The 27,926-nt window shown below is 38.4% G+C and overlaps 1 protein-coding gene across 3 annotated transcripts in view; it reads right to left on the bottom strand.

The window, feature by feature from the left end:
• The window catches only part of KIAA1328 (KIAA1328 ortholog), a 180,182-nt gene that overhangs the window by 17,930 nt on the left and 134,326 nt on the right, over positions 1 to 27,926 (bottom strand). For all 3 annotated transcript variants that reach the window (XM_042831185.1, XM_042831186.1, XM_042831187.1), the window contains 2 exons: positions 21,193 to 21,377; positions 13,914 to 14,022 (listed from right to left, as the gene is read on the bottom strand). In XM_042831185.1, the coding sequence (XP_042687119.1) occupies positions 13,914 to 14,022; positions 21,193 to 21,377 (294 nt within the window). The remainder of the gene's footprint in view (positions 1 to 13,913; positions 14,023 to 21,192; positions 21,378 to 27,926) is intronic.

Below are 27,926 nucleotides of genomic sequence, written 5' to 3'. Positions count from 1 at the left end.
AGAGGTTTGCTGCTCTGCACAGTTGCCACTGCCTTCTAATTGTGAATTAAAGCATAACTTAGCATGGCTTTATGCCAGCATGACTAGAAAAATTTACAGACACTAACTCTGGTTGAAATAGGGGGAAAAAAGCAGTTAGATTTCTATAAGTAATAGGAAATCACTCACCAAGTTGTACTTTAAAACAAAACACTAGAGCTTTAAGTTGACAAACTGACTTGAATTAAACCACACAAAAAAGTGCTTGCACTGTAAATCTTACAGGGCAAAAGTGATGGTAGGTTATCATTCTGTTTATTAGCATGCACTTTGCAGAGTTCAGGGCAAGTATGGATACGCATTCATTCCATTTTATGCCGCACATTACTGAAAACACATTTCCCATAAATAATTCATAAATGCATTGTCTGAAATTTCAGATTCCAAAAATATAACGTGGTTTTCAACTTTATGGTTGCTTGGTGTTCAAAACAGAAATAGACAATTGGATGGATGGACTTGGCAACCCTGATAAGAACCCATCAGTCAGAATTGCACTCCAGAGGTAAATGCAAACATCTTCCAGTTCCTGATCCATGGGTGTGTGTGTTAGCAGTCCCTTGGTGGGGAACAGGAAGAGAAAAAGAAAGGACAGAAGTAACCGAGTAGTGAGCAGAAAGTGACGGTCAGAGACTTGACTTTAAAAAGCACATTTTTCAGAAAACAGTGTCCTGGTCTTCTCTGGTCATGGGCTGGATGCAGAAGAGCCAGGAGGAAAAGGTCACTTCACCAAATACTGCGATGAGGAGCTAATGGGCTGAAGCTGCCAAGAAATCCAGAGGAATTTAAATTTGAAGTACAGTAATAGTTAAAATACAGAGAATGGACGTATTGTGCCTTGTGAAAAGCACGTCTTCTGGCCAGACTACGCCACAAACCTGAGCTCTGCTTGTTGCTTTGAGATCTTAATTGATAAAACCTCATTAATTGTAATGGCATAGCGACTGGCACAATCTTTTACAACACTTATGTTAGAATAAGAGAAATTAATAGAATCCTGCAGTTCATCTAAAGTCTAATCTCTGCTGGGAGCAAGTGACCACAACTCCTTCTGAAGAAACTTCAGTATACTTCATAGGGTACAGCCGTTAAGTTTTACGTATCATATGATTCTGTACTTTGCTGACATTGTATTTGTATTTTATGCTCAGTAGCTTCTTTTTCCTTCATCAAGTACTCAGATGCCTCCCATCAGACAGCAACTACTTTCCAGCCAGATCTGCACTAACTGGCACTGTTCTGCTCACCTCCCAGAGAGAGGCACACACCGTTCTGGGTCCCTTATGAAACCCTTGGTGTCTACCCCAAACAGAACCACCTACTTCCTCCTTACACATCAGCTCTTTCTTAAATCACATTCATTCCATTTTTCCTGTGAGCAAACACAGCAACTGAGCTTGAATTCTCAGCATCCTAATGTATTGATTGCTTGGGTGCAGACCATACAGGATGAGACAACACTCCCATAAAAATTGTATTCCAGTACCCAATTGCTGTAAAACCTCCTGGTTTGCACTGTTAAACCTCCTGCTCTGTGTTGGAAGGGTTGGGACTATCTGATGCTCCATTCATTTCCAGGTGCGCTGCTCAACTCTCAGGGGTAATCTCTAAATCAGCTGAGATTTCATACATCAAAGATGAGGATACATAATTCAAGAGAAGCCACTGAGATAGAACAGCTGTAAAAAAACGCAGTGTGTTGGTGGTGCCTGGTTTAGCATGTCAAAGAGGGGTGATCGCTGGCATGGAGTTGCACACAGCTGGCACAAGACCATGCTGTGTGGCAGAACAGGTGGCATCTTTGCGAGCTTGATAGGGACACAAGTGCTCAATAGGCTTGACACTGTGCAAGTTCCAAGTTAGAAGGCACCCCACAGAAAAAAAACAGCAGTAAAGCACAGAGTATGAGGCACTCAGGCCTGGTGTCCCTTGGCCGTAGTCATCACAAGCTAACAACCTCTTTCAAAAACTTTACACAGGTGGTAGGCATCCCACTGAGATAAATTACCTACTTCTGGTTGCTGAACAGACGGGCAGGGAAGTGAAATTTTAGTTTGTTCATTCCCAGCAGTAAGTAGCAAAGATGATCTGGGGCTCTGCAGGATTACTTTTCGATAACCATACACCCGTGGATAGTCCACACTTGTGTCAGAAACTGCATAACGTCACTGATACACCACAAAATAAGGCAGGGCACTTAGTGGCTCACAGGACTAATACTAAGTTTCTATATCATTCTGAATAACTGCAAGGCTGAGAAGGGCAAGAAAGTATTCATAGAGGGACCTCAGCTGGCAGGAGAAGTACTCCAACAAGTATCTCTTAACAAATGCAAAGTCCTGCACCAGGGGAGGAATAACCCCTGGCACCCGGTACATGCTAGGGCTGACTGGCTGAGAGGCAGCTTTGAAGAGAAGGAGCTGGACAAAAACCTGAATAGAATCATAGAATCTTCAAGGTTGGAAAGACCACTAAGTTCTTCTACTCCAACCATCAGCCCTTCCCACCATGCTATTATGTCACGTCCCTCACTGCCACATCTCCACGGCTCTTGGACACCTCCAGGGAAGGTAACTCCACAGCTCACTGGCCAGCCTGTGCCAATGCCTCACCACTCGTTCTGAGAAGACATTTTTCCTAATATCCAACCAGAATTTACCCTGGCGCAACTTGAGGCCATCACTTCTCATCTTATTACTGCTACTTGGGAGAAGAGGCTGACCTCCACCACATCACAGCTTCCTTTCGGGGAGATGTAAAGAGCAAAGTTTAATATTTAGAAAAAGGCAAGTGAGGGATTGGAGTATGTGGCATGCAAAGGATGCCTGAGAGAGCTCCAACTGCTCAGCCTGAAGCAAAGGCAACTCAGGGTGATCTTACTGTACATACAAATACTTGATTAGCCAGGGAAAGAAAGTAAGGCCAGCTTCTTCTCAGCAAAAGGATGAGAGGTAACGGGTGCAAACTGAAACACAAGCTGACTCTGCTCTGAGCAAGCAGCTGGATTAGATGATCCCCGGAGCCATTCTATGACTTTATAGCAGTCTATTTGTCTCTTCATAAACATAGTAAGCCTCATGACAGTGTATGAGAGAATTCCAAGGATGGACTGTTGAGGATTGGACTCTGATTTGCCAATACAATACAGGCATTTGCAACCGAGGAAGCTTGAACTGCCAGTGCCTGCAATTGCAAAGCCCCATAAACTAACCCATGCATTAACCAAGGGCTTCTGCACAGAAAGATTTGCAATTCAGTAAAATCAAACTGTCTGCATGAGAAACATGATGATGTATTTAAATATGGGGTTTTGCTCCCTTCCCGATACTTTACCGAATCACTTGAATCTATTCATGTACAAATGCATCATAGTGTAAGTACACAACCTCGTTTAAATATGTATATAAATATGTAAATATTTAGGAATATCCATATCCACACATTAAGAAACTTAGTAAAAACGTGGTTAGTATCCGCACCGTAAGCTTGCAAATATTTTTCGGGCAGAAATCTCCAGCTAACTTTACAGCAGGATCTCTCAAAGGAAGCCGAACTCTTGCTTTAAAAAATAAAACTAAGAAGAAATAAAAAGGAGCACGCTACAAAATGAATGTGACCCAGGGACTTACCCTTCTATGCAACAACACGAGCAGAGAGCACAGAGACAGTGAAGTCCGCAGGGCGTGAAATTAAAATTTTCACACAGATACAATGAAGTAATGATACAACGTTACAACCTTGGCACAAAAATCTTCTGGTTTGAGTGAAGTCATGCAATGTTACGGCTTGTGCGCGGACAGGAACAGTCCGCTGCTAAAAAGTTTGTAACAAAATAGGAGGAGTGAAAGCAAGAGAACTGGATGGGCAATTGCAACAGGGCTACACATTGTAGTGATCCTGACGCTTCTTACGTCGCTCATCACAGCCGCATCGAGCTGCCAGCGCAGGCTCAGGCAAAGAGAGCACGCTTCTCTCTCACACCTAGAAATCTAGGAGCTGAGATGCCTTTGGGAGATAGGAAAAAGACAGAAAGGGATTTGAGCTTGGCAAGGAAGGGAGAGGGAGAGGACATCTCTCTCACTACATCAGTTTGCTGCCTCTGAATGAAGCGGATGTGCAGGCTCCAAATTCCAAGCATATGGATAGGAGCAGGGATGCACAGAGCAATTAGCAGAGTCAAGCTGGGATGAGCAGCAGCTGGAGCAATGCAAAAGTCCTTCTAGGAATTGCTTCATCTCATGGAGTGAAAAAGGGAAAGCAGTGTTGGAACAACATGGGCTATTTGGAAAGGACAAGGTCATGGGAACAAAAAAGGGGCCTTTGTACAGTTCTCTGGCAGATCCATGTGCAGGGGCACGGTCGCAACAAAAGAACTTCATACATCAGACTGGAGACTTGCAAAGGATGCCATATACCTACACGCTGCAACACTGAATTATCAGATCATCTGCATGGATCAGGAAGCATTTCATTTCCAAGAGTATGAAAAAGCCTGCAAACTCATAAATCGTGAATCTGCTTGTACATTATGATGTTTCACAGATACCTGGTAGACTGACAGATGTGCGTGCATTCAACAAAATGTATTTATATGTCTGCACTGGGGGGAAAAAAAAATCTGCTTTCAGCTCTGCAGCTCATCTCCAAGCACGATCTCATGGTCAGAGGCACACACACAAGCACTACTGGTAATGAGGGGTGTGTGCCACTCACGCTTCTGGAAACGGAGTAGGAAAAGTGCACATAATGATGCAGAGGTCATTCCTGACATGGCATGTTTCTCACCCTGTTGATCCAGGACAGGACACACAGGGAAACATACACCAAAACGCGGCTTAATAAAATCTTAAAGTCTCCAGCTTATTAATTTTTAAAAAAAATAAATAAATAAAAAATAAAAAATAAAAAAAAATTCTCATTTCATTCCAGTGATTTCATTAGGTTAGACTTCTTCATCTTTATTAAAAAATAATCAGAAGTGAAATGTTTCAATAAACTCAATTTCTGTTTTAAGTAGTAAAAGATGATTCAATGCAGATGAAGCAAAAATAAAAGTTAAAAGTACAATGGCATTAGAGGCTCTCAGAATCTCCCTTAAAAGATTTTAAACATATAAATTATACATTAGTACTCTAGAATGTCTTTTTTGTTATTGTTATTATTATTATTTTTTTTTTAACAGAAAAAGAACTTTGAAAGCAAATTTCTCACTCAGCTTTCCAGTTGTACCTATCAAAACAAAAGCCTCTAAAGGTTATGGTTATGAAGGAGAGAAACAATATTTAAGGCACTGCTACTAAAATAGACAAAGATAACTTAGTACAGGACTATTTATGGTCAGTGAATGCTTAATTTTCCACTGTGTTTTCAAATTATTTCTCCCTAACACAATCAGAATGTGAGAAATAATTTTGTTTTTTTTTTTTTTCACAGAGGGTCATAAATGAAGTACAACCTCATAAGCAATACAAAACAAATCAAAATTATTATATGTGACCCTAAATTGTGTAGGAGCTAGAAACAAGTTGTTATAAGAAATTTATATGCTAAACCTAATCAGTATCTATAATGAAATGCAACGTGAAGAAAAAAAAAAACAAAAAACAACACAATAAAACCCAAATCCTTTAAGATTATCTAAAAGTTGAGGAGAACTTCATTGCTATAGTGACGACATGCTAAAAAACAAAATTACCAATATTCAGTAGCATGTGTTTTTGAAAACAAAATTGTGTACTAGGAAGAGAGTAAAAGTCACACCTTGCAGCAGAAATTGGAGCTGTCAGCCGCAGCAAAGACCTGTAAATTGACTTTAACAATCTCCTTGCTACAGCATGGGGGTGACCAGGCACTGGGAGGTGATCTTTGCACGTTCCTTCCAACTAAGGATTCTCTATGACTCTATGATTCTAAGATTCCATGAAAAGCATAAATACACAAAAATAGGAAGTAAACTTGCTTGGGACCACCTAAGACTGACAGAGCCTCAGCAGAAAAGGCTATTCACCATGAAGTTTATGATGCCAAAGAGGACTTGGTGAGCAATTTATCACAAGTAAAGGTATCATATAAATACATTACAGAACAAATCAACAGAATGAACAGTAATAAGCAGCTGGGATCAGTTGGTATTCATTCAAACTTCTGAGGGAGCATAGGGATGAAATAGCTGAACCACTGTTAACTATGATATAATTGCCTAAAACTGCCTCAGTTGTGTGGCAGTGAGAATTGGCAAATGTAAGGTTTATTTTTGAAATGATCCGCAGTGATACACAAATTTAAAAATAGAAGAATGTTGGTGTTTGGAACAAGCAGATTGATAGGAACTACAGTAAAGAAACTTCCACAATGCAAGCTTGATCTATTGATGAAAAGTATATTTAATTGTAATCCATTGGAAATATCTACTAGATTTGTAGAATTATTATGCAACCTGAGAGGAAAAACAGAGCTTATAAAGTTTATCTGCAGTACCAAACATTTTCAGCAAATCTAACACCAAAGACTCAAAAGTTGTTGTAAGCTAAGAGGAAAATGGGCAGATAATTGTTTCAAAAATGAGAAATAAACAGATAACATTAAAATTGGTCCACTGGAAAGTGGCCATGTCCTTAAGCAACAGAGATGCAAGAATTTTTATTGAGTAAGTTATCACAAGCTCATGTGCCACTGAGGAGGATGCGGTACACCTGCACTCCCTCTCCCAGAGCTCTCAGTACCTAAGCCCTTTGATTTATAACACACGTATTAAAATTGTATTAATAACCAAGGCACAGACCATGCAGCACATAGGTTAACCCTGCATTTGCCTCCAATACATAATCAACACATAAATGACAAACAACTTATTTTTAGTTCCACATATTCAGCTACAAGAGGAATAAGATGTCAGTGTACGTTACTCCAGGCTTATTTTACAGTCCGCAGGAAGACAGACATCACCAAAAGGTGATTTAACTGATCCTAAAATAAGTCATAGGCCATAAAATGAGCTGGGGGTAACTAGCTCAGTCGTCTCAAGATAAGCAAGATGAATTCTACCCTAACTATACTAGCATCACAGTTAATCATCGTTATTATGTGGACCAAGTCAGCACAGAGATTCAGTGTGCCAGGATCCTTCTCTGAGGAGTTTACAGCTTGAATATTCCAGGCAGGCAAAGGAAGGAGAGAAAGGGGATAAGCGCAGAAGCGATGGGGTGGAAGTATGACAGAGCCATACTGTGAGAGAATGGATAGATGTGACTATTTTGAATATATTATTATTCAGTTCCTTTCAAAGAAAAGAAAAAGAAATAAATATATTTTAAAAATATATTTTATTAAAAAAATAAAATATATATATTAAAAAATAAAAAAAACAAAACAACAACAACAAAAAAAAAAAAAACAGAGTTCTCTTTTGAAGGAGAAGTGAATGCAGTGCTAGGAAGGGAGTCATGCAGAACAGTTCCTTACAGAGTCATAAGAGAGTAACCAAGATTGGTCTTAATTTGTCAAGCTCTGCAGAAACTGCCATGACAGCAGTTCCTTGAAAATGTTTAAAAGCTACAACACAGAGCACTCAGAGTTCCAGTGGAAGAAAAAAAGCAACAGTCAAAAGACAATGTTTTTTGTTTGTTGTTTTTTTAACAAATGGGCAAAGCAAGACACAGTATGAAACTGCAAATACTGAGTATTTTCAGACTAACTTTTCATTGTTGTGATTACAAGTACAAATGAGAATCACATCCAACAAACCAACCTTTGTGTAAGATTTAATGTGGCATATGATAATTGGCAAAAGCAATGGGGGAAAAGAAGTGCAAAAACTAATTAAGGTAACAATGAAAATGATGGTAAGAAGCAAACCTAAGAGGTTCAGTTAGCTTCATAATGTGATCTGTAGTCTATTTAGCTTTGCTTATTATTACTTTCAAACTACAATCAACTTATTGTCATACCACTGAATGTTGAAAACTTTGCCAACTACTTGAAAACTGACATGCTTGCTGTTGAGCTGAACATTCCCAGAAGTCATTTCGCCCTCTTTTAATACAAAATCCTGTCAGATCCACATAGCTGAATAAAAAAATGTGTAAAGAATACGTAGCTGTAATAGACCTTCCCCAACTACTCAACTTTGGAATAAAAGACGATCAAAAGAGACTGAAAGATCCAGTGCTAGATTAATGCAAATATCTACCTGTTTGCAAGTGTACTTTTTGATTAAACTGGCATACATCAAGTACAATTAGAAAGGTTATTTATAACTAAGAAATACATAATTCTGCATTTTAATGAGGGTGACAATTACAGCCAACAGTTGCTAATTAACATTAATCCCTTTGCACTGCAAGTCTAAACTTCCCAATACGATTTTCATTGTCAGCTACGGACACAGAAAACAGTGACTGCAAAGCAGCTATTAGGGGGGTTACTTTGACACAAATAGGTGCTCCTTTTACACACAGTAAAGAAAAAGAATCTCGTGGTGTTTTAAATTTGATAACCTCAAATGTAAATACAGAATGTCATTTCAAAATTTACTTCATGTCTACCACATGAAATATAATCAAGCTTTATCATTTTCAAGGCTGAACCCAATTCCAAGTTTCCCAAGAGCTAAGCTTCACAGATAAAATGAGATTTCAACACAAGTTTGAAATCTTCCATTGTTAAATTTGGTTTCGATCCCGTTCCTGGGTTCCCATCTGCATTTCACATCCGAAAGTCCAAAGCTTTCAGTGGTCGTAAGAGAAGAATCCTGTTTGTATCAGTATCTGAAGTAAAATTCCACAGCAAAGCCTGAAGATACGAATGACTGACACAAACTGACTTGCTACTGTAGAATAATCTTACTGCTTTTTTTTTAAAATTTGTTCTGTAACCTATCAAGAAAATATTGATTTTAAAAATAAAGCCTGAAATTTCAATCAGAATTTTCCCAAATTGCTCTGCACTTCTATTCTAAATGCATTTCTATTCATCGATTATCATTTCTCTGTAAGTATATGCCATGTCTACAAGGGCAACCGTTGGCCATCTTACGCGGTTCTCTTACTGATAGTCACGCCCCTCTAAAAGAGATGACTTTGTATGCACGTAGTTTCCACAGAGAAATTACATCCATTGTAGTCTTTCAGCCAAGGTCTTTTCAGAAAGAAGAGCGCTATCTATCAGTTTCTTCTCATACTGATCTTTAGCAGGAAGAGAGAGATGGTCGGACACCAGAAATGCACAAGATTGTAATACAGCCAGTAAATAAAACCTCTGAAAGAGTGCTGAGGTGCTCACCAGCGGGGTCAGGCAATTGGAGTGGGATCAATGTTAGATGTAAGTAAATGAGAAGGCAGAAAAGGAGAATTGTGAGCACTAAGCAAAGAAACCTATAATGCACTTCTTACAAAGCGCTGTAAATTTCACATTTATTTTTATGAGATAGATGGGTTATTTCTACATACAGAGGTGCCCAACTAAAATCAAGATAAGTGATATTAATGTCCTGTGGTCAGTATTATTGAACCTCGAAAGCAATAAACTATGAGTCGATAAATATTACATTTGCAACATAGTTAACATTCTTCTACTGTCTCTGGCACTTATTACACATTGTAACCGCAAGTCTACAATACATTATTCATATTTGGGGTGTCACTGAGTGATGGATTGCTGTAAGAGAGGCTGTCCTTTAAATAAATCAACAAATAAAAATGCAAATGTTAACATTTTCAGCCACAACTTTTTCCATCTTGAATAGGGAATGAAAATTTCACATTATATCGACAGCCAGCAGAGAGAACAATTAACAACCTACACTGTGAATAAGAGAGATTAATTTGCCAACGTCTGGTTTTATCACTTGCATATGGAACTATATTGGACTTTTTGCGCTGCTGGCTCTCACGGGGAGTGGGCAAAACTTGTGTATCATATCATGATCATCACTGAGCTCAGCACCCCACTCCAAACACACTTTCAATTCCTTAAATGCTCATTAATTAGATCTGGAATGGAAGTTTTGCCCTCCTTGTCCTCCTTTTGAATATTGAATCATTCTAAGGGGAAATATAATCTATATCTTTGGCAGTGCTTGCTTAGACACTATGGGAGAAGAAACTCCACTGCATTGTCTTAAGAGCAGAACCACGCTCAGGCATCTGACATGCATAGATCTGAGAGGCATACGTAAGACAAAAGCCTAAATCTCATCATTGTTGTATTTCCTAATATTCAGCACAACAGATCTTCTCAGTACTATTCCAATGTGCATTATTAGGCTTATAACTGCACATTATATTTTACTTCAGATATTAATTTGCTTAAAAGCCCCTGAATACACATTCATCTGAGATGTGCTGGGCAATTGGGTAAATAGTTTTGTTTTTAAAATGTCCCTAAACACAGATTTACACAATACAATCTGTTTATAAGAACTCCAACAGGCCACTACAGCCTACAGATAATAACACAGTTCGAATACAGTATTCCTATTGCAGGAACTTCTAAATCATTTATTTGAATGGCTACAAAAAACTTCACACCAAGACGATGCATTCAGGTAGTGCTGAAATTCTGATTTAAAACTGCAACACGAAAGCACAGGCCTAATGCAGAAATCCCAGACTATCACTCAATCCCTTAATTTACTTAACTGTTCTTAAATTTACTTCTTGCCCAAAGTGAAAAATGCTGCAGGAGAATTATCTGTTTCATGGGGAGCAGAACAACCTTTGCCTGTGTCTTTTTAAGTGCTTGATTATCCACAGTGTTACAGGACATACTGTGCAAAACTTGACATTACAACTGTTTCCGCGTGGGGAGAGCCTGACAATTGCACCAGGGCTGTAATCTAATTAAATGGTCTTTCACAATGCACAATTTGCAATACTTTTTTTTTCTTTTTTTTTCCTGAGAAAGCATAAATTAATATTTTGATTTAGAACAGTTTCATTTCTGTTTTGTAACACAGTATTTGTCTTGCTGCAACCATTACCTGATGTTATCTGAGCTATGATCTAGTTTATGTAACAACGTTCTCATTACTGAATGAAAGCATATAAATGCCACTACCTACTCAATTTCAGCTCCCTTCATAGCCAAAAGAACAGAGCCTTGCTTCTAGACAAACAACAGTTACAGAAGACATGTCCCTGGCCACCAAAAAGCTATGTAATAAACACTTAGAGGAACAATGCTTTAGGGGTAAAGAACAGAACTCACTCTTTGGAGTCCGAACTTTGCCTATGATTTTTTCAAATATGCAGGCTTTGATCTAGATAAATAAGCACATGGAATAAGAAAGCTTTTCAGACCTGCTGTGAGCATATTTTCAAGGGGCTCGTGCAGGTGTAGACACTTGGCTTAACAACACTGGATACCCAAACATGTAATGCTTGGCTGTGTTACAAGAAGCAGCCACAGGCAAGCGTTAAAGCAACACGGGCAAACTAATTCACTATTAGCCTAACTCAGGATGCCAGATAAAGAAATAGTACATTCTCTTTCAGAGACACCACTGAGGCAAGCTCATGCACATTTCTTTTGAAAGTCTGACCCTTCCACTGGTCTAGCACTAAGAATTTGGGAGTACACACCTTTTATCTTCTCAAGAACTTACTTCTTGACCCAGAGGTGATTCAGTGAGAGAGAGAAAGCACTGCAGTGATTGTTCCTGAAGCACAAGGTAGCTGTAACACACTCTGAAATCGCCATTGAGTTCTGCCAAGAAAGGCTATCAAGCCAACACATCTTCTACCTGTCATGCCCCTGCTGACCTAGCAAGCCCACCCAGAAGCTGAGTGAGCACCCCAAAACCTTGCTCTGGCAGGGAGCTTCTGACACTTTCCAACACCTTCTCCCTGGCAAACTTTCCAATGCTGCTACTGCCGAGCGCCAGGGTTTGTGCTAGTTAAAGCTGGCACAAACATGAGTTGAATCTAGTCCTATAAATTTAAACAGTCAAAAGTAATTAGATTTACATGTACTGCCGAATAAATAAATTTGCTCTTCGGCTTGGGCTTTGTGCTGCAAGTTTCCATCTCATGCCAACTGTTGTGGTTAGGCTGTTAAATCCTTCCAAATCACGGATTATAACGAACATGCTGACAAACCCTAACTTTAGTGGCACAAAAGCAGCAATAATTCTCAATATTGATTAATTTAGTTAGTTAAACCTGCAGTCTAAGCTTATAACCATTCAGTGATAAATTGAGACCGACCTGCTGGTCAAGCAGGTTTTTTGATGAAGGATAGGATCAGCTTTAGGTCTCCAAAAAAACACTTGTCCATTTACCATTTTCAATTAGAGAAGGCCATAAGTAAGGGAAAGCACAACATGGCTGCTTAAGCTGGTCAGTTATATTTAACAGCACCAACAGAGAGAAAGCAAGCTGGTGAGAATGGGAGAGAAATCCCCCCTAATATGGGATTTTTCACAATTTGCCATCAACTGGTAAAACAAACCTTTAAAAATGACAGCTAATCAGATTTTTTACTGATTGCTTTATCTGATATGATCTAACAGCATATTTCAACAATTATTTTACTCCCCTCTGTGGAAATGAATGGACCATCAATCCTCTTGAATAAAATTCCTTTTTCCGCACAGTTGTTGTATGATGTGAATAATTATATCTACTCCTTAGTGCTTGAATAGAATCTCAACTTATCACTATTAGATGGTATCAAGCAGTACTTTTACACACTCTTTATCCGATATTACCAGCTTGCAAAGGTAAGTCTTGCTTCTAAGAGAAATGCTAAGGCAATCTTGCAGTTTCTGTTTGCTTAAACACAGTTACTTGTGGGAAACAGAGACCAATATATCTCAGTTCTTAAATCCTCCCAGAATTATCATCTTTTCCTTCAGAAGAAAAAAAAAAAAAAAAAAAAAAAAAGTGTTTCCATAGCAAGTAAGTACAAATTTGTCAATATTGGTAGTGGTTTTTCACCTATCATATATCGCAAGTTCTCTCAAAAGATAGAAATAAACTGCCAGCTGCTGCCAAGTATACAGGAATGATATCAAGAATACATTTTCCTAGTCCACTGGGCCAAAGAAAGATTAAATCTAACTCAAGCCCTCTCATTCTCCAAGAAACATTTAACTCTTCTTATGAATGGCCATACAGTCTTGTCATCCCCCTGCACAGAATCATCTAAGAGCATAAAAAATACAGCGAATTCGTACTATAATCAGCATTTACACCGTTGTTTAACTAAAGATTTTATTATAATAAAGAGTGGGATATGTTAAAAAAAAGTAAGGACTGTATGTTATTTTTCTCAGCATTTACCCCTAGAATTGTAATCCTGTCCTAAAAGGCAAGTTGTTCTTAGACTCCAACGTGTAACAACAATGCTGTTTTCTGCTTCTTCTTTAGAGCAGAAGTGATAATGCTGCTTTTCCAGCACATTTAGTGCAGATATATAGCATAATCAGGAATTGCAGGCTTAATGTGATTTTGTTGCTTGTCATTAAACAACTCCGATATAAAATATTTTAAAACAAATGCCATTTGATAAAATATTGGGTGGAGGGAGTACTGGGGGAGTAAAATCTTTAAGTGGATTTAAAGTCTAACAAGGGTTAACACCATCCATTCAAATTATTTATAAATTTATCTAATGCGTCAGTACTTGAAACATAAAATAGTTTCTGTTCTAAGTAAAATTAAAATGTTAGAACTTGGCATATTCCTGCTTTTCTTATTCTAACAAGCAATTTAAGGCTTACTATAAACGTCAAAAGGATACCTCAGTTTTTAGTTTATATTATCCATCTTGTGCTAACATGAAACATCATAGAAATTCAGCCACTTCCCTGCATCTAGGAGAATTTGATAGTTGTATTTGCAGAATCTTAAACCAGAGATTACCCAGAAGCTTACCATGAAATGTCATGCTGGATTGGTGATGTGGCTGTGGTTACAAGCTCTTTGCTGCTGCCCATCAGTGCAGGAGATGTGGCTGCACCCCCCCTAGGTCCTGAAGTTGTCCCTGTGGAACAAAGTGAAGACATTAGAGGCTAGTCAGCTTTCATCAATTATTTCATGATTCTGTGTTACTGCACAGAACTGGACTAAAAGTGGCTACTTTTTTTTGAAGTCTTTAATACACAGTGAAATTGCAATCAAAGAATTTGCTACCTTTTGACAGTACTGCGCATAGCATTCATTTCAAGATCACCATATGAAATCAGGTCTGCATAATAAGCCATACATTATAGTCTTCATCTTACTGTCCAAATGTTGACAGACTTCACTGTTACCATTTCATACACTAATCTACAGGATCCAGCTTGTTTCACAGAAACAGCTCTCATATCCTCTTATGAAACCTTTTTTTCTTGTGTGTGTGTGTGTATATAACTATTACTATAACAATATGTTGCTTTAAATAAAATAGAACAGCTAGTCCATTCCTGTCTTCCCTTGGAAATCCTCAAATTATAAAATTGTTCAAGTTGAAAGATGAGGTACTGTAGTCTAACCTCCACTCAAAGCAGAACCATCGAGATCAGGTTTTCAAGGCACCTATATGGCTAGTTTTCAGTATTGCCACTGATGGTGAGTTATCTTCTCTGTGCATCTTGTTCCAGTGCTTCACCATCCTCAGAGTGAAAATCATTTCCTGTAATAGCTAGGCCAAAATTTCCCGAGTTGCAACTTGGTACAGATGTCTCTCGCTTGTTGCTGATGGGCACCTTCAAGAAAGGTCTAATTCCCTCTTGTCTACAGTGTCTCATAATGTGACTGAAGAAAATGGGAAGATCAGTGCTGGATTTTCTTCTGAGGCTGAACGCATCCAGCTTTCTCAGCCTCTACCTGTACTTCATGTGTCTGGCTTCAACAGACACGCAAAAGACATTTGCATTGTATTCAACAACCTCTAGGCAGGGGCCAGGGGAGCAAAATCCTTCCCAGTATAAGAGCAAAGCAAGTCCAAGACCATCTCATGAGACTGAATGTGTACAAATCTACGGGAACAGATGACATGCATGCCATGGCCCTGAAGGAGCTGGTTGATGTGGTTGCTTTGCCACTGTCCATCATATTTGTAAAGTCATAGCTGCTAGATAAAGTCCTCAGTGACTGCATAAAGAGAAACACAACTCTCAATTCTAAGAAAGGGAGAAACAAGACCTCGGGAACTACAGGCTGGGTGAGCCTCACATCTGTGCCTGCTAAGATCATGGAACAGATCCTGCTGGAAAACATGTTAAACCACATAAAGTTGAGAAGATGAGACAGCTAGCACAGCTTTGCCAAGGGCAGATCGTACCTAACCAACCTGGTGGCCTTCTGCAATGGAGTAAGAGCCTCAGTGGACAAAAGAAGGCCAATTGATGTCAACAACTTGGACTTGTGCAAGGCTTTTGACATGCTCCCACACCACATCCTTTTCTCTAAATTGGAGAGATATGGGTTCAAAGGGTAGACTATTTGATGGATAAGGAATTGGTTGGATGGTCACGGCCAGAGGGTTGCAAGCAATGGTTCTATGTCCAGGTGATGGCTGAACATAAGCGATGCTCTCCAAGGATCCATCTTGGGACCATCCTTAATTGGTGCTTTCTACAAATTTCCTAAAGGTGCATCCTGTACCACTGTTAAAATTGCTAACGTTAAACAGCATCAGTCCTGGTAAAAATCTTCGATGGACTTCACTAGCAACTGGCTGCCAGCTGGACTGACCACAACACTATGAGGATTACCATACTTTCACCCATATTCCAGCCTTCATCTATCCACCTCAGAACTAAGTTTTATAGATACTGCTTACCCTGACAGTGTACATGCAGGTCGTCAGTGACAAGTGGAATAGGCAAGTTAGGGATAATCTGTTTCTGTAGGTAAAAGCCTCTGGGATTGCTTTTTAAAAATATGTCACTAGTAATGACTTATCAACATGACGTAAATGGAAAGTAAATACAGGGAAAACCACAGGTTTAAACAAAAATCAAAATCAAATCAGTATCTAGCTCGTTAATTCTGTCATGTCTAAATATTTATCAGCTCTGCGAACAGCAAGTTTATCTAACATTCATGCTGAAATATGAAGCAATGCATCAAGGTTGGAGCTCCAACTTCTGTGCAAAATTTACAGACATCAAAGAGATTATTCAAAATATTATTTTGATTTAAGAAGTATACAAACACACGTCTACAACCTAGTAAAAACAAATGTTTTAAGTACATTCTAGTGAGGCCAAAAAAGAGATAGGTTCTTACTGTCCTGCTACAGTGCATTGTGCTTCAATGCTGTGCAGGGAAAAAAGCTCCCCTAGTGAAAAGTTAATTATCAGAGAAGAAAGTTTTAGAAATATTGTGGGGATATATGTTGATTGGGTGTCCTTGGTAACTTGAGAGCATGCCAAGCCATGATAAGAGTGGGTATGCATACGAAGACTGGAAGCCTCTTGCTTAGACTTTTGGCTTCAAAACTGAGTAAGTGAGACCCTGAAACCATTTTAACTGACAGTGAAATGAGGCAGCTGGATCTTAAGAAACCAATACTGAAGTAATAAAAGCTTGGCGACCTTGAGAGAATATATTCAATTCCTGTATGAGAAAAGGCTAGCACATTGTCAACATACTACATTCAAAACAAAGTAGATGTATTTCTCCGAAAAAGAAAATATATGGACTCAGAGTGGCCAATACAACCTCAAGGGGACTGTTCATAGACCTACATTTGAAAATATTACCAAGGCCAGAAATGAAAAACAAGAAAAGGGGCTAAGTAATAATATATTGATGCTGTTAGACTGCACAGAGCTAGAACAGGGGTAGCAAGAAATCTTGAATAAGCACATATACAAACAAAAAAATGTTTTAAATTACATCTTGAAAAAGGCAGACAAGTCTACTGAGGGAAAAGAAACACCAAAGAGAAAGCTGGTCCATTAATATATGGAGAAGATTAAATCAATAATGATCCTAAAATGGTCAAACTACTAATAACTTTAAAATATAGTATAAAAAATAAAGAAAATGAATATTGGCAAATACTGTTTCATAAAGCTGATGAAAAGAAATTATCAAGGGGACAAAAAGATAGAAAATCTTTAGTCTGAAGGATATATATTTGATAGCTAAACAGAATTAGTTAATGAATTTATGAAGTGACTGGTAATTATTTATGAAAAGTCGTAGAGAACTGGGGTGATGCAAATGACAGCAAATTAATTAGATTTCCAGGTGTTAGAAGACAGTATGAGACTGGAAAAATTACAGATGACCTAGAGAACTAAGGGACGTGGAAAAAGAATAGACACATTCACCTGGAAAAAGAAACCTCATATGTGGTGTGAATAATCTAAATTCTGATATCAATGCAAAGAGAGAGCTGGAGTAGAAAAGAATAGCAAAAAATAAACTAGATAAAGGCAAGGTACCCACAAAGCAATTACCAATGCCTTCTGAATGGTAACACTAAGAATGCTATTTAACTTAGTGCAAGAATGATTTAAAGTAGGCTAAATGGACTTTTGAGAAAATTCTAATAGCTGAATATTTCTGCTTGAGAAACAGAAAACTAAAACATAAAGAGTGGAGAAATATAGCAGCCTACATTTTTGAAAGTGTGAACACTACAAATGAAGAGAAGCTGTTGAGTCTGGTTCAAGCAGCAATGGAATGAAAGTAAGCAATGGGAAATTTAGGTTGATAATCATGAAGGAAATCTTTATGAATTGAATAATAGTAATATTCATAATGCTTAACATTTATATAGTACTTTACATCTTCAAAGCACTTCACTAATATTAACTAATTGCTCTATTCGATTGCAGGGAAGAGTCTTCCCTCAAGGGAACTTGTTCCAGATCCTGAATCCCTAAGAAGCTCCATTAGAAAATCTACCAAAAACAAACACTGTAGAAGAAAATCAGCCCCTGGAAAAGTACAGATTCTATGAGATAAAATATATTTTTTTTTTTCTCTGACTTTTCCCCTTACATATAGAAAGGAAAGCTGCTCATGCTATACATTATCATGCAGATGCTGCATTCCCCTAAGTGATACAAATGGAAAAATATACTCCCTTTGTTTCAGTGTAGAAAGATCTTAAGAAGGAGGTAAATAGAATGACTTTCTGTGAGGTTGTACAGAAGCAAAGTGTCCAGTATTGCAGAATACAATCTAGCTTATTTTCCCAGACCAAAAGCAAAATTTTCCAGGGCAGAAGGAAAGAGAAACACACACTTCTGTACTTCAGTGCTTTTGAACTAGACAAGTTGTTAGATTTTAGTACAAATTGACATAGCTGCTGGTGACACCAATAAAAACAATTTACTGCTGAAAAGATCTAAGACTCAAGGATTGCTTCGTCTGCTTAAAGTTTTGCTGGTAGAACTAAAAAGAAGTTTGGCTACAAGACACAAACACCTAGTAAAGCAAAGGAGTAAAAATTTAGGAGCAAACAGAAGTGAAAGGTAAGAAGCCTTCAGTGAAAGAATAAATACTGACTGCCTAAGCTGGGTTGATCCAGTAAGTTTCCAGCTTGCAAAGAGAGTAAAAGTGCTCCTTTTGCTCCACAAGGCGATGGGGCCAGGTTTTTCTCCTTTTTCTCCTTACTAAACTTCTGTAGTGAGAAAGGAAAAGTGGGCTTGTCAAGAATTACACCTTCCAAGCACACCACTCTCACAGTAAGTGAGCAATCCTGTGGGCAGTAAAGCCACCCTTCATTCCAGCACAGAAATGGTTCACCAATTAGTCAATTCATCTTCTCAAAACAAAATCTAAGAAGACAAAAGTATTGAAAAAGGACAACACCAAAATCTGATACAAAAGCATATGCTGCTGTGTAGAGACACTACCATGAGTTACACAGTACCCCCAGAAGTGCTGGAAAATTATGCTGTGCTGTAGTAGAGCCTAAAGACCTACAACAGACCTGGCTTTACGGTAAGATGTACCTGGGGAGCCATCCTCTCCAGCCTCAAACATTCACAATTTACATTGACAGGACAGATCAAGGAATAAGAAAAAATAAACCTCTGTAGCAGTAGTGCAACAGCTGACTGTCGGGAAGCTCTCAGCAGTTAGCACTGCTCTCTTCTGACCAAATTAACATGTGAAAGTTTGCTGCCAAATAACACCAAATTTCATGTCTTGGGATGTTATCTTGCTGACTTTGTGTAGTCACATAGCATGGCTTAGATGGGGCTTAGTGACTGCACTGCAGAAGAGGGACTACTTTCTACTGACAGAGTAGGCAACAACCAGAGAGACTTCCAGGCTTGCTGGCTCCAAACTCTGATGCCTTTTGATAAATTGCACGTTTTTATGAATTCACAACAAAAACAGTATTGATATCCCCTATTTTATTCTTGTAGATGTGACTTACCCACTTGCTAACAAAAGAATAAAGTCTAAAGCTGAAATCCTTGTTCAGAAACAGATGGTAATACGTAGTAGAAGCAAGGACAAGGAACAGCTAAGTCCAGGACTACCTGGAATTAAGAAACTTAACATTGTGCCCTGGTGATCCCCGGAGATGAGAAAACACCATACAAGTATGTGTGTACGGTTGTTAAAGGAGTTCAAACATATAACAGAGGGAAGCCAATTAAAAAGGTTCTAAATACAGAAGACTTCAACTTCAGTGATTAGTGCTAGGTAATTTGCCTTGTGATGAACAAGCTATTCAAATCAGTAATAGACCTGAGGTAGTTCCACAGCTTGAAATAATTTCTCTGAATTTTATCTGGTATCACAGTAAATGCCGATGTTTATAAGCTAAATTTTGCCATGCAGCTCAAGGCTACTAATCCCAACAAGTGCTTGCTTAAAGACACCCACCATCTTCAGATATTACATTGACCAGTATACTCACTAAATCAGCGCAGGTGCAGTTTGGTTGCTATGTGCAATGTGCAGTGTGTAACTTCTTCTAAGTACTAGAAAATGAAATGAATGAATGCAGGGAAACCCACGTTGGATATTTTTTTCTCCCCCAAATCTATGGAAAATAAATTACTTTTTTGGGACTATCTCTATCCAAGGAACAAAACCCATCATCCAACTGTGAAAAATCTCAATTTCATCACTACAGTATTGAGAAGGAGAGGGGAGAAGGAAGAGGAAAAGAAAAAAAATAATGATAGCTGAAAAAAACATAAAAGAAAACCATCAGTGAAAATTGCCCCTGAAACTTTGCAGAATTGTAACGGCTTTCTCTTGCTTAAATTGATTGGTGTAGCAATGTTATAAAATGACTATTAGGATTCATTGTGCACAACAGAAAGTGTGAAATGTCAGCAGACTATACAGCAAAAGTAATGGGTCCTGAACCCCTGTTAGTCAAAAATGATTTTGTTTCAAATTAGAAATTGATTTTTTTTGGACACAAGCCTTTTACAGGCTTCCAACTTTTGTAGCTATGCCTTGGAAGAGATTAACCTCAGCCACTGTTTGGGTCCAGGCTGATGATACCCTTTTGAAAGTTTCTTCACAGGGACTGCTTTTTAATGTTGGTACGGTCTTAACCAATAACACAAGTTATTTGTTCCTTTGAGAACTGCACCACATTTCTTTTCATTTTGCCATTTTCTTTATTTTTATGCTGACATATACAGCAAACTGGCTGACAAGTTAAGGAAAGAAAAAAAAAGCTAGCTCATAATTGAACCAAGGATTATGTTCAAGGCTCAGCAGTGAAACATCCAAGCTGCTTTTGTGCCCAACACTCTCTTCCTGAGAAAGAAAGCTTTCTCTGCTCCTTAAGTGGAGGTACTAAGCTAAGAGCAGGATAGATTCTAGCAGTACAGACATCCCTGTGTGGCAAAATATCAGGTAGCAATGGTGGAGCCATTTCTTGGGGAGGAAAAGAATGTGAAGAAGATTACATTTCAAGAACAAACCCCACTGCACTTATTCTCTGCTTGCTGGGAAAGGAAAAAGAATTGTTGAAGTAGTTTTTTGAGATTAAAGGGCTATTCTTTTCTCTTTTATCAGGAACACCAACCAAGAAGATCACTTGTTATTTACAAGTTTTTGTATGCTTTTACTTTGAATGTAGCTAACTTCTGTTGGGTTGTTTCAAGCAACTTGCAATCTTCTCCCTCTAACTGTGCATTTTGCTGATCTCCTCTTGAACACACACCCAATTTCTAAGTGCCATCAGCATAATCATGGCCCTGCAATACAGCATACTTTCTCTAACCTTTCCTTGACTTGCTGCCTTCCCTCTTGGCCTGCATCAGAAGGGCTTGCCTATCTTCCACATTTGCACCAATACCAGCCATCTTCTTCCCCGAACTGCTCCCACCGCTGCTCCGTAATGTTCTGGAGGCTTTGATCACTGGTGGTGTCCTGGGATCATAATCTTCATGTTTTGACACAGGTACACTAGGAAGAAAGAAAGGTGACTCAGCTACATGACATTGACCTCTTTAATACTGCACAAACTCTTTAACTCCTCCTCCTCCAGAAGCATAACCACCATGGTGCTAGTTGAGCTCCTGCTCAATCCATTTACAATTTCTGAAGGCAGGATGCCTAGGATTGAAGGGTTAAGTTACCAGCTACTTCATTTTACATGGGAGTCATTGGTTATCAGCAGCTGGCAGCAGTCAGACAATTCCATTTGGAGTTTTGCTGTATTTGGAATATTCCCAAAAGCATCAGGTCTTGGATTTTCTGAGTGTTTAGAACAGGACAAGTGGGATGAAGATACAGAGAGGATTTTACTCAGCATGGCTGAGGAAGGTTGAAAGAAAAAAGCAATAAAAAATGCTCACTTTGCTAGGAAAAAGGGGAAATAAAGAAGAATCAGATAGATAGGATAAAAAATAGAATCATGGTTTGCAAAAAGGAAGCAGATGACACATTGATCAAAGGAAAAAGAAAAGGATGAGAAACAAAAAGTGATGAGCTAAAAGCACAGAGGTAATTCTGAGAAGGACAGCAAATGTATGAATGAACTGTAGAGAGGGAACCTGCTGTAGCAAATGCAACAGCTTAGGTAGAAAGTAAAAAAAGAGAAAGCCAGAAAACACAACAGACAGCATGTTCCAGGAAGGTCTCATGCAAAAGATTTTAAGCATTCCACAAAGACAGCCAGGATGCAAATCTGATGACATAGAGTAAGCATGATTTCAGTCCCCGCAGACACACAATCACAAAACATTTGGGGAACACAGGTCACTGAGACCGTCTTTCTCTAAGTAAAGGCATCAGACTGCTTTCAAATTCTGCTCTGAGGAAAAAGACTATTGCTTTAAACAAGGATTCCCAACATTTATAAATCATTACACCCATGACCCTTATGCAGTTAAAGAAAGCAATTAAAAATATTTTTAAAACCTTTGGATTATCCACAGGAAGGAATACAGTTCATCCCAAGATTATACCACTCTGTTTGCAAGCATGGGACTGACATACAGCTTTCCTAAGTTAGCAGAAGATTATACAAATCTTTTTCCTGTTTAAGTACCAATTTTGCACGGATAACTCAAAGACTTCTACTAAGTTTGCATTATTTGGGATACAGTTTTACAGAGGATGATTCACAAGAGTCTTTTACATAAGAGTTTATATTAGTGAAGATAGTATATATCCAAGGGGAAAAAAAAAAAAAAAAAAGAAAAAGAAAAAGAAAAAGAAAGCAGATATCCAGTGTTCCCACCAGGAAATGATAGCTAAATTAGAAGTTTCAAATCAGCGTGCTGCAAAAGTCACTGATTAATAGGGTCCACTGCACCTGTTTGACAATTAGTATTTTCCCCCTATTAATAATGTAGAACATTATATAATGGCTCCTGACCCATAATAACTGGCTGAAGAGTTGCATAAAACTTCTCCAAATAACCTGCATTTACTGTAGGGTTTCAAGCTGCATGGTGACTTAATAACACTGCAAAGTGTTTTTAAAATTAATGGTAGGCTAATTTAGTATCTTATTTGAATCCTATGAAATTATTAATCTACAAATTCCTGCAACCATTAGTACAGTCAGAGGTGGGTTTGGACCCTAATAACCATTTAAGGGGCTTAAAGATGTAATCATTGACCAGATTTCTCTGATCATACAGGACTTAGTTCTTCATTTGTCTGATTCTTAATGATTAATAATTTAAAAATCTGAGTGGTGGTCTTGATGAAGAGTGACGCTTCATGTGTAGAGAAGGAAGCAAATATTCTGCCAGTTCACTACCATACATCTTACATGGTGTGGTCATCTGAAAAATACCAGCTTTTTGGTTTAAATAATGTTACGTCAGATGGAACTCAAATATAAACACATGCCAAGAGGAAGCTGCAGATGCTGATTTATTAGAAAATAACAAAAGCAAACATATTTGCATTTATAGCTCACTACACAATGAATTAGAGCTTGGTTCTTCATAACTTAATTAAAGAAGGCTGACTTAAGTTTTGTTCAAGTGAGGATGTAGGGTCAAAACTTGAAACAACAAACAAATCCAAGACATTTCATTCCAAGGATGAAAAGTGATAACATAGAGAGACATGCAGAAAAAGTCAATAATTTTCATAAAAATGAAAAAAAAAAAGAAAAAAGAAAAGTAAGGAAGAGAGCTATTTCGAAGAAATAAGCAGTGAACTGAACAGGTGATTGGTTAGTAGGACTTCCATAGGGCACCATGAATTGACTACACAACTGCCTAAATGAAGACCTTCCTAACCTACCTAACCTGCGTACTAAGGCAGGAGTTGCAACGTAGCATCATCAGAAAAGAAGCGAGACTCAGCATTACTGCCTCCTGATGAATACTGAAGTGCATCACCAACAAAGAAGAACACCTTGGACATTTGTCCGTTTTGTCTGTGCCTCATATCGCGATATCCCTGCTGAGTGTGAATGGCAAATTTTAAATGTCATTCAGGACCTATTGAATACTGCTAGTATTTGCATTCCTTAAAAAGTAGAAAAACATTAACCTTTTGTTTTATTGAATTAAAATGCCATGGAAATGCTGATGTAGTCTTCAGAGACTGAAATACTTTTACAAAGAAGAATAGCTGTCATTTATTAGACATAAAGAACAATTACTTGATAGGATGCTTTCTGACAAAAAGCAGATTGGTATTCTCATCATAGAAAAGGCATTGTAAAAAAACCCAGCGCAGACCTCTGAGACTTGAATAATTTAAAGCTGCATTTGGTGCAATTTGAATTTTTCTTTAGGGAGGCAAAGTTAAATACCTTTAATTTGTTCTAATTATTTCAAATTTGCAAGTTAATTATGGCTGATCATTAAATAACAAAAAGGACTATCGTCTCCATAGAGTTTTACCTCCTACCCTCTGCATTACTTAAGCTAGATTTTAGTATGCATGAATTAACTTTCTAAATAATCACACGGTTTGACTAAATGGCTCAGTAAAATGAGCTCTGATCCTCAGAATAAGCATTAATGGACATTAGAAAGGCTATTGGGACCCATGTTACTTACATTATAAGTATTTTTAATGGGGTCTTATTTACTAATCTTTATGTACTGTTCAAGTTAGGGCACCATATAGATACATTATTCTGCTTTAATAGAGGAAAGTCAGTTCTTCAAGATACTAAAACAAATGTCCATTTAGAGCCAACTAAATTAATTTTTAAATTAATGCAGGAAAACTCTGATAGAATTTAACTTGTTTTAGCTACTCATCTTAATGAATCAATCCAACATAATGGTAGCCTTGGTCTGCAAGTGGAATTTTACAGATCTGTTGAATTACTAAGCAACTGAAGCAGCTAAGACTTTTGCCACAGAGTAGCATTCACCATCAGTACGTGTACAGCCAGGAGAATATTTCTTCCCTACTCTTTAGCTTGTGATCATCTGACAGGTTCCCATCCATCGAATTTGGATTCTCACCTTTCACTGAACTCTGATCTTTCTACGCATTTTTCAGCGCAGATCAGTGGTATCCCGAGAACACGACTACATTGTAACTAGTCAGAAAACCAAAGTGCAAGACAATTCATGCCTCCGGTATATATGTTCAACAGATGGCTGCCTTAATGGTACTCTGCTGCTCCCTGTTGAGACAAGGGCCTGACAGTTTAACCATTATCAAACTAACAGATTGCTGTGATAAGACAGCTCCAAAAGTAAACATGTTGGGATATTATTTTCCTGTTCTGCAATTCCTGTTTTAAAAATAAAATAATTAACAGTTCATGTGTGCAATCTGCTGTAATTATATCAGGCCAAGAGTGCGTAACACTTAATGATGCAAAACTGGTGACAAGTAGAAAATCCAAGCAATACATTTTTGTAGCTGGAACTTGCATTGCCATTTCAGATGCAGTTGGATAAGTAGTCTGAAAATTATTTTTTCTTCCCTATCCAATCCCTTGTCATGGTTCTATGTTTTTGGTTTTTTTTTTTTGGTTTTTTTTTTGGGTTTCAGTACCGACTACTTCAGAAGCAGCCCGAACCCCCTCATTCAGCTGAGAGAGTTTCCAGCCAAATCAGCTTCCTAAGTCAGCTCAGCATAAAGCAACAGTGTCAAAAGTGCTGGGACAAAGGAGGTGACAGTTCGTTTTGGGTCTAGATTTAGATCAGTTTAAATCAAGTTATTGGAGCACAGCTTTGAAAGCCACCAGTTCCAAAGTGGGACTTTTGGGCAAGCTGGTCGTCTTCATGGCCATTAAAAAATATTTTCTGGGAGAAAAGTAGGTCTGTAGAGTTTAGATGAGTGGCCCTTAGAAGAAACATCAGTGGTCTTCTGTCCAATCACAACTTATTCACTCTTGTCAAATGTGCTGTGTAACTCTACTCCACGTAGGCTCCTACTTCCAGAACATCCAAGTGCCTCATATTTCTGAAGTGTTTTGCTGTTGTTGTTGCCTTGATAATGTCAGGTAGGGTGGGATGGGATTACCCTCATTCACAAAGCAAAGAAGGCAAGAAATAGATGTGGTAAGGAAGATAGGACTCTGGATGGTAATTGGTCTGCAGAGGAAGAAGAGAACTGGAGACAACTTTCAAACGTTAAGAAAATTAGACACCTGAAATTAGTGTCTTAATTCGTGAAATTAAGCAGATATATACTATCTGTACCTTCCTAAAGCTAGTCATGAGGAAAATCCTGACAAGAGGCAGCACTTAAGGTCCTCATTAGAGCATTTCCATCTGCAACATGAAATCCTTTTCTGTGGGAACATCCTGCTCCTTTTTTGGAGCAGAAACACGTCAAGATGTAAAGGCCATAGCAGCAGTGGGAGAAAGGTGGGAAATGGGCTGCTCACTAGTGATTTGTGTGGGGAGAGTAGAGATGGAAGAGAGCTTACAGTGTTGCAGGTGAGGAGAAGCACAGCAGAACTTCAGGCCAGTGTCTCATCACTGAATACCATCAGCCTTGCATTCCTCGTGACAAAAGCAATCTGTTTATGTCAGGAGACCAACAGCCTTCAAAACATAGTGCTAAAAATCTAAAGCCTATTTCATATTGAAACCGAGTGCTTGAAAAAAAAAAAAATCAAAGCTTAACATTTTCTCCTCCTTTCCTTTAAAAAGTAGGAAAATATCCTCTTCTAATACAGACCTTGAAGACCATATTCAAGCCTAGAGTGAGATTTCATGGCCCAATTATGAAACCTGGCATTTTGAGGCTTATGTTAGATGTATCAGCATGTTAATGACACTGCTGGGATCCACTGCATGTTAATAAGAAACAGCTGCTTTCCTTTCTAGAGAGCATGTTCATTTGTACTTTGGAGATCTTCAAGACAGAGACAAACTCCTTTCTTAAGAATTTCTCAAGGTAAAAAGCAGAAGTCAGAGACAAACAGGGGAACACCTCAGCAGATAGGGCAATTCTGTAACTGAAATATAACTATTATCAAACCTGTCTGCAACTGAAGACTTTTTTGTCACAGAAAAAAATGCAGTGATTGCCTACAATCTACATGCTATTATGCACACAATATTGCTGTGGAGTGATCCAAACCTTACAGTCTTCTTCAGGTTCAGCATCCCTGAATCCAGTAACACGTTTGGAAGTTTGCAACAGGTGCTGCTGTTTCTTTCTGTTGAACATAGGTTCTGTCTTGAACCTATGGCGTTTGGTTTACATTTCTGCTCATCTTGGAGAAATCATATGGACAAGAATATTAAAAACTTTCTCATATACAAGCTCTACCAGGGTAATGTAATCCGCAGCACAGCTTCTCCAGACCATTCTTTCAGAAACCAGTTTCTTCCCTACTCCTTCAGTGATTGGTACTCAGACATTTAATTCCGCTAGCAAAAATTGAGGCTGCATATGCTTTTCATTATCAGTGACCTATTAGATCATTCCAGCCATAGGTGAAAGCCTGGCCTCATTGAATCAATCAGAATACTGCACTTATCTTCAGTGAAGTTAGGATCTTGCTTAATATTCACAGTTAAGGTCTGTTTGTAGGAAGTACTAAGCTAAATTCCTCCTAAAATTATATTCATGCCTTTCCTTTGAAGATGCGTCCTCATTCTGCTTGAAGTTAGCTTATGCTCCAACTTCCCACCAGCACCCTTCCTACACTACTTCTACAGTTTCGCTAATAAACATTGAAATGAGCTCAGATTACTTTCTCTCTTAATCTCTGAACCCACAAAAAATTTGAACATAAAGGTTTTCAGGCAATTATAGGGGAATGCCCACAAAAAGCAGAGTAGCAAAGCTTAACAGGACAAAATGCTGTGATTGTGTGCTTGGCCTTCCTTACAGAGGAGAGTAGAGCAGCTGTCGTTCCAGCAAGCAGCGCTGTCAGACTTCACAAAAGAAAGTCATGTAAATGTCAAGTCATAGGTATAAAAACAATCCTTCAAAACAACGTCTGTATATATCTGAAAAGCCTGTCTAGCTGTCACCAGTGAAAGTACCATAAGGAATGATGCAAAAGCCTGTTTAGGACAAATAAAGTTTCTGAATTGAGTCCAAACTTCTCCAGTA

The sequence above is a fragment of the Centrocercus urophasianus genome, unplaced genomic scaffold (assembly GCF_019232065.1).
Source record: "Centrocercus urophasianus isolate 14NV4802_14NV808 unplaced genomic scaffold, USGS_Curo_1.0 seq_35, whole genome shotgun sequence".
In the NCBI taxonomy this organism is placed as follows: domain Eukaryota; kingdom Metazoa; phylum Chordata; class Aves; order Galliformes; family Phasianidae; genus Centrocercus; species Centrocercus urophasianus.
This window is presented reverse-complemented; position numbering and strand designations above follow the sequence as displayed.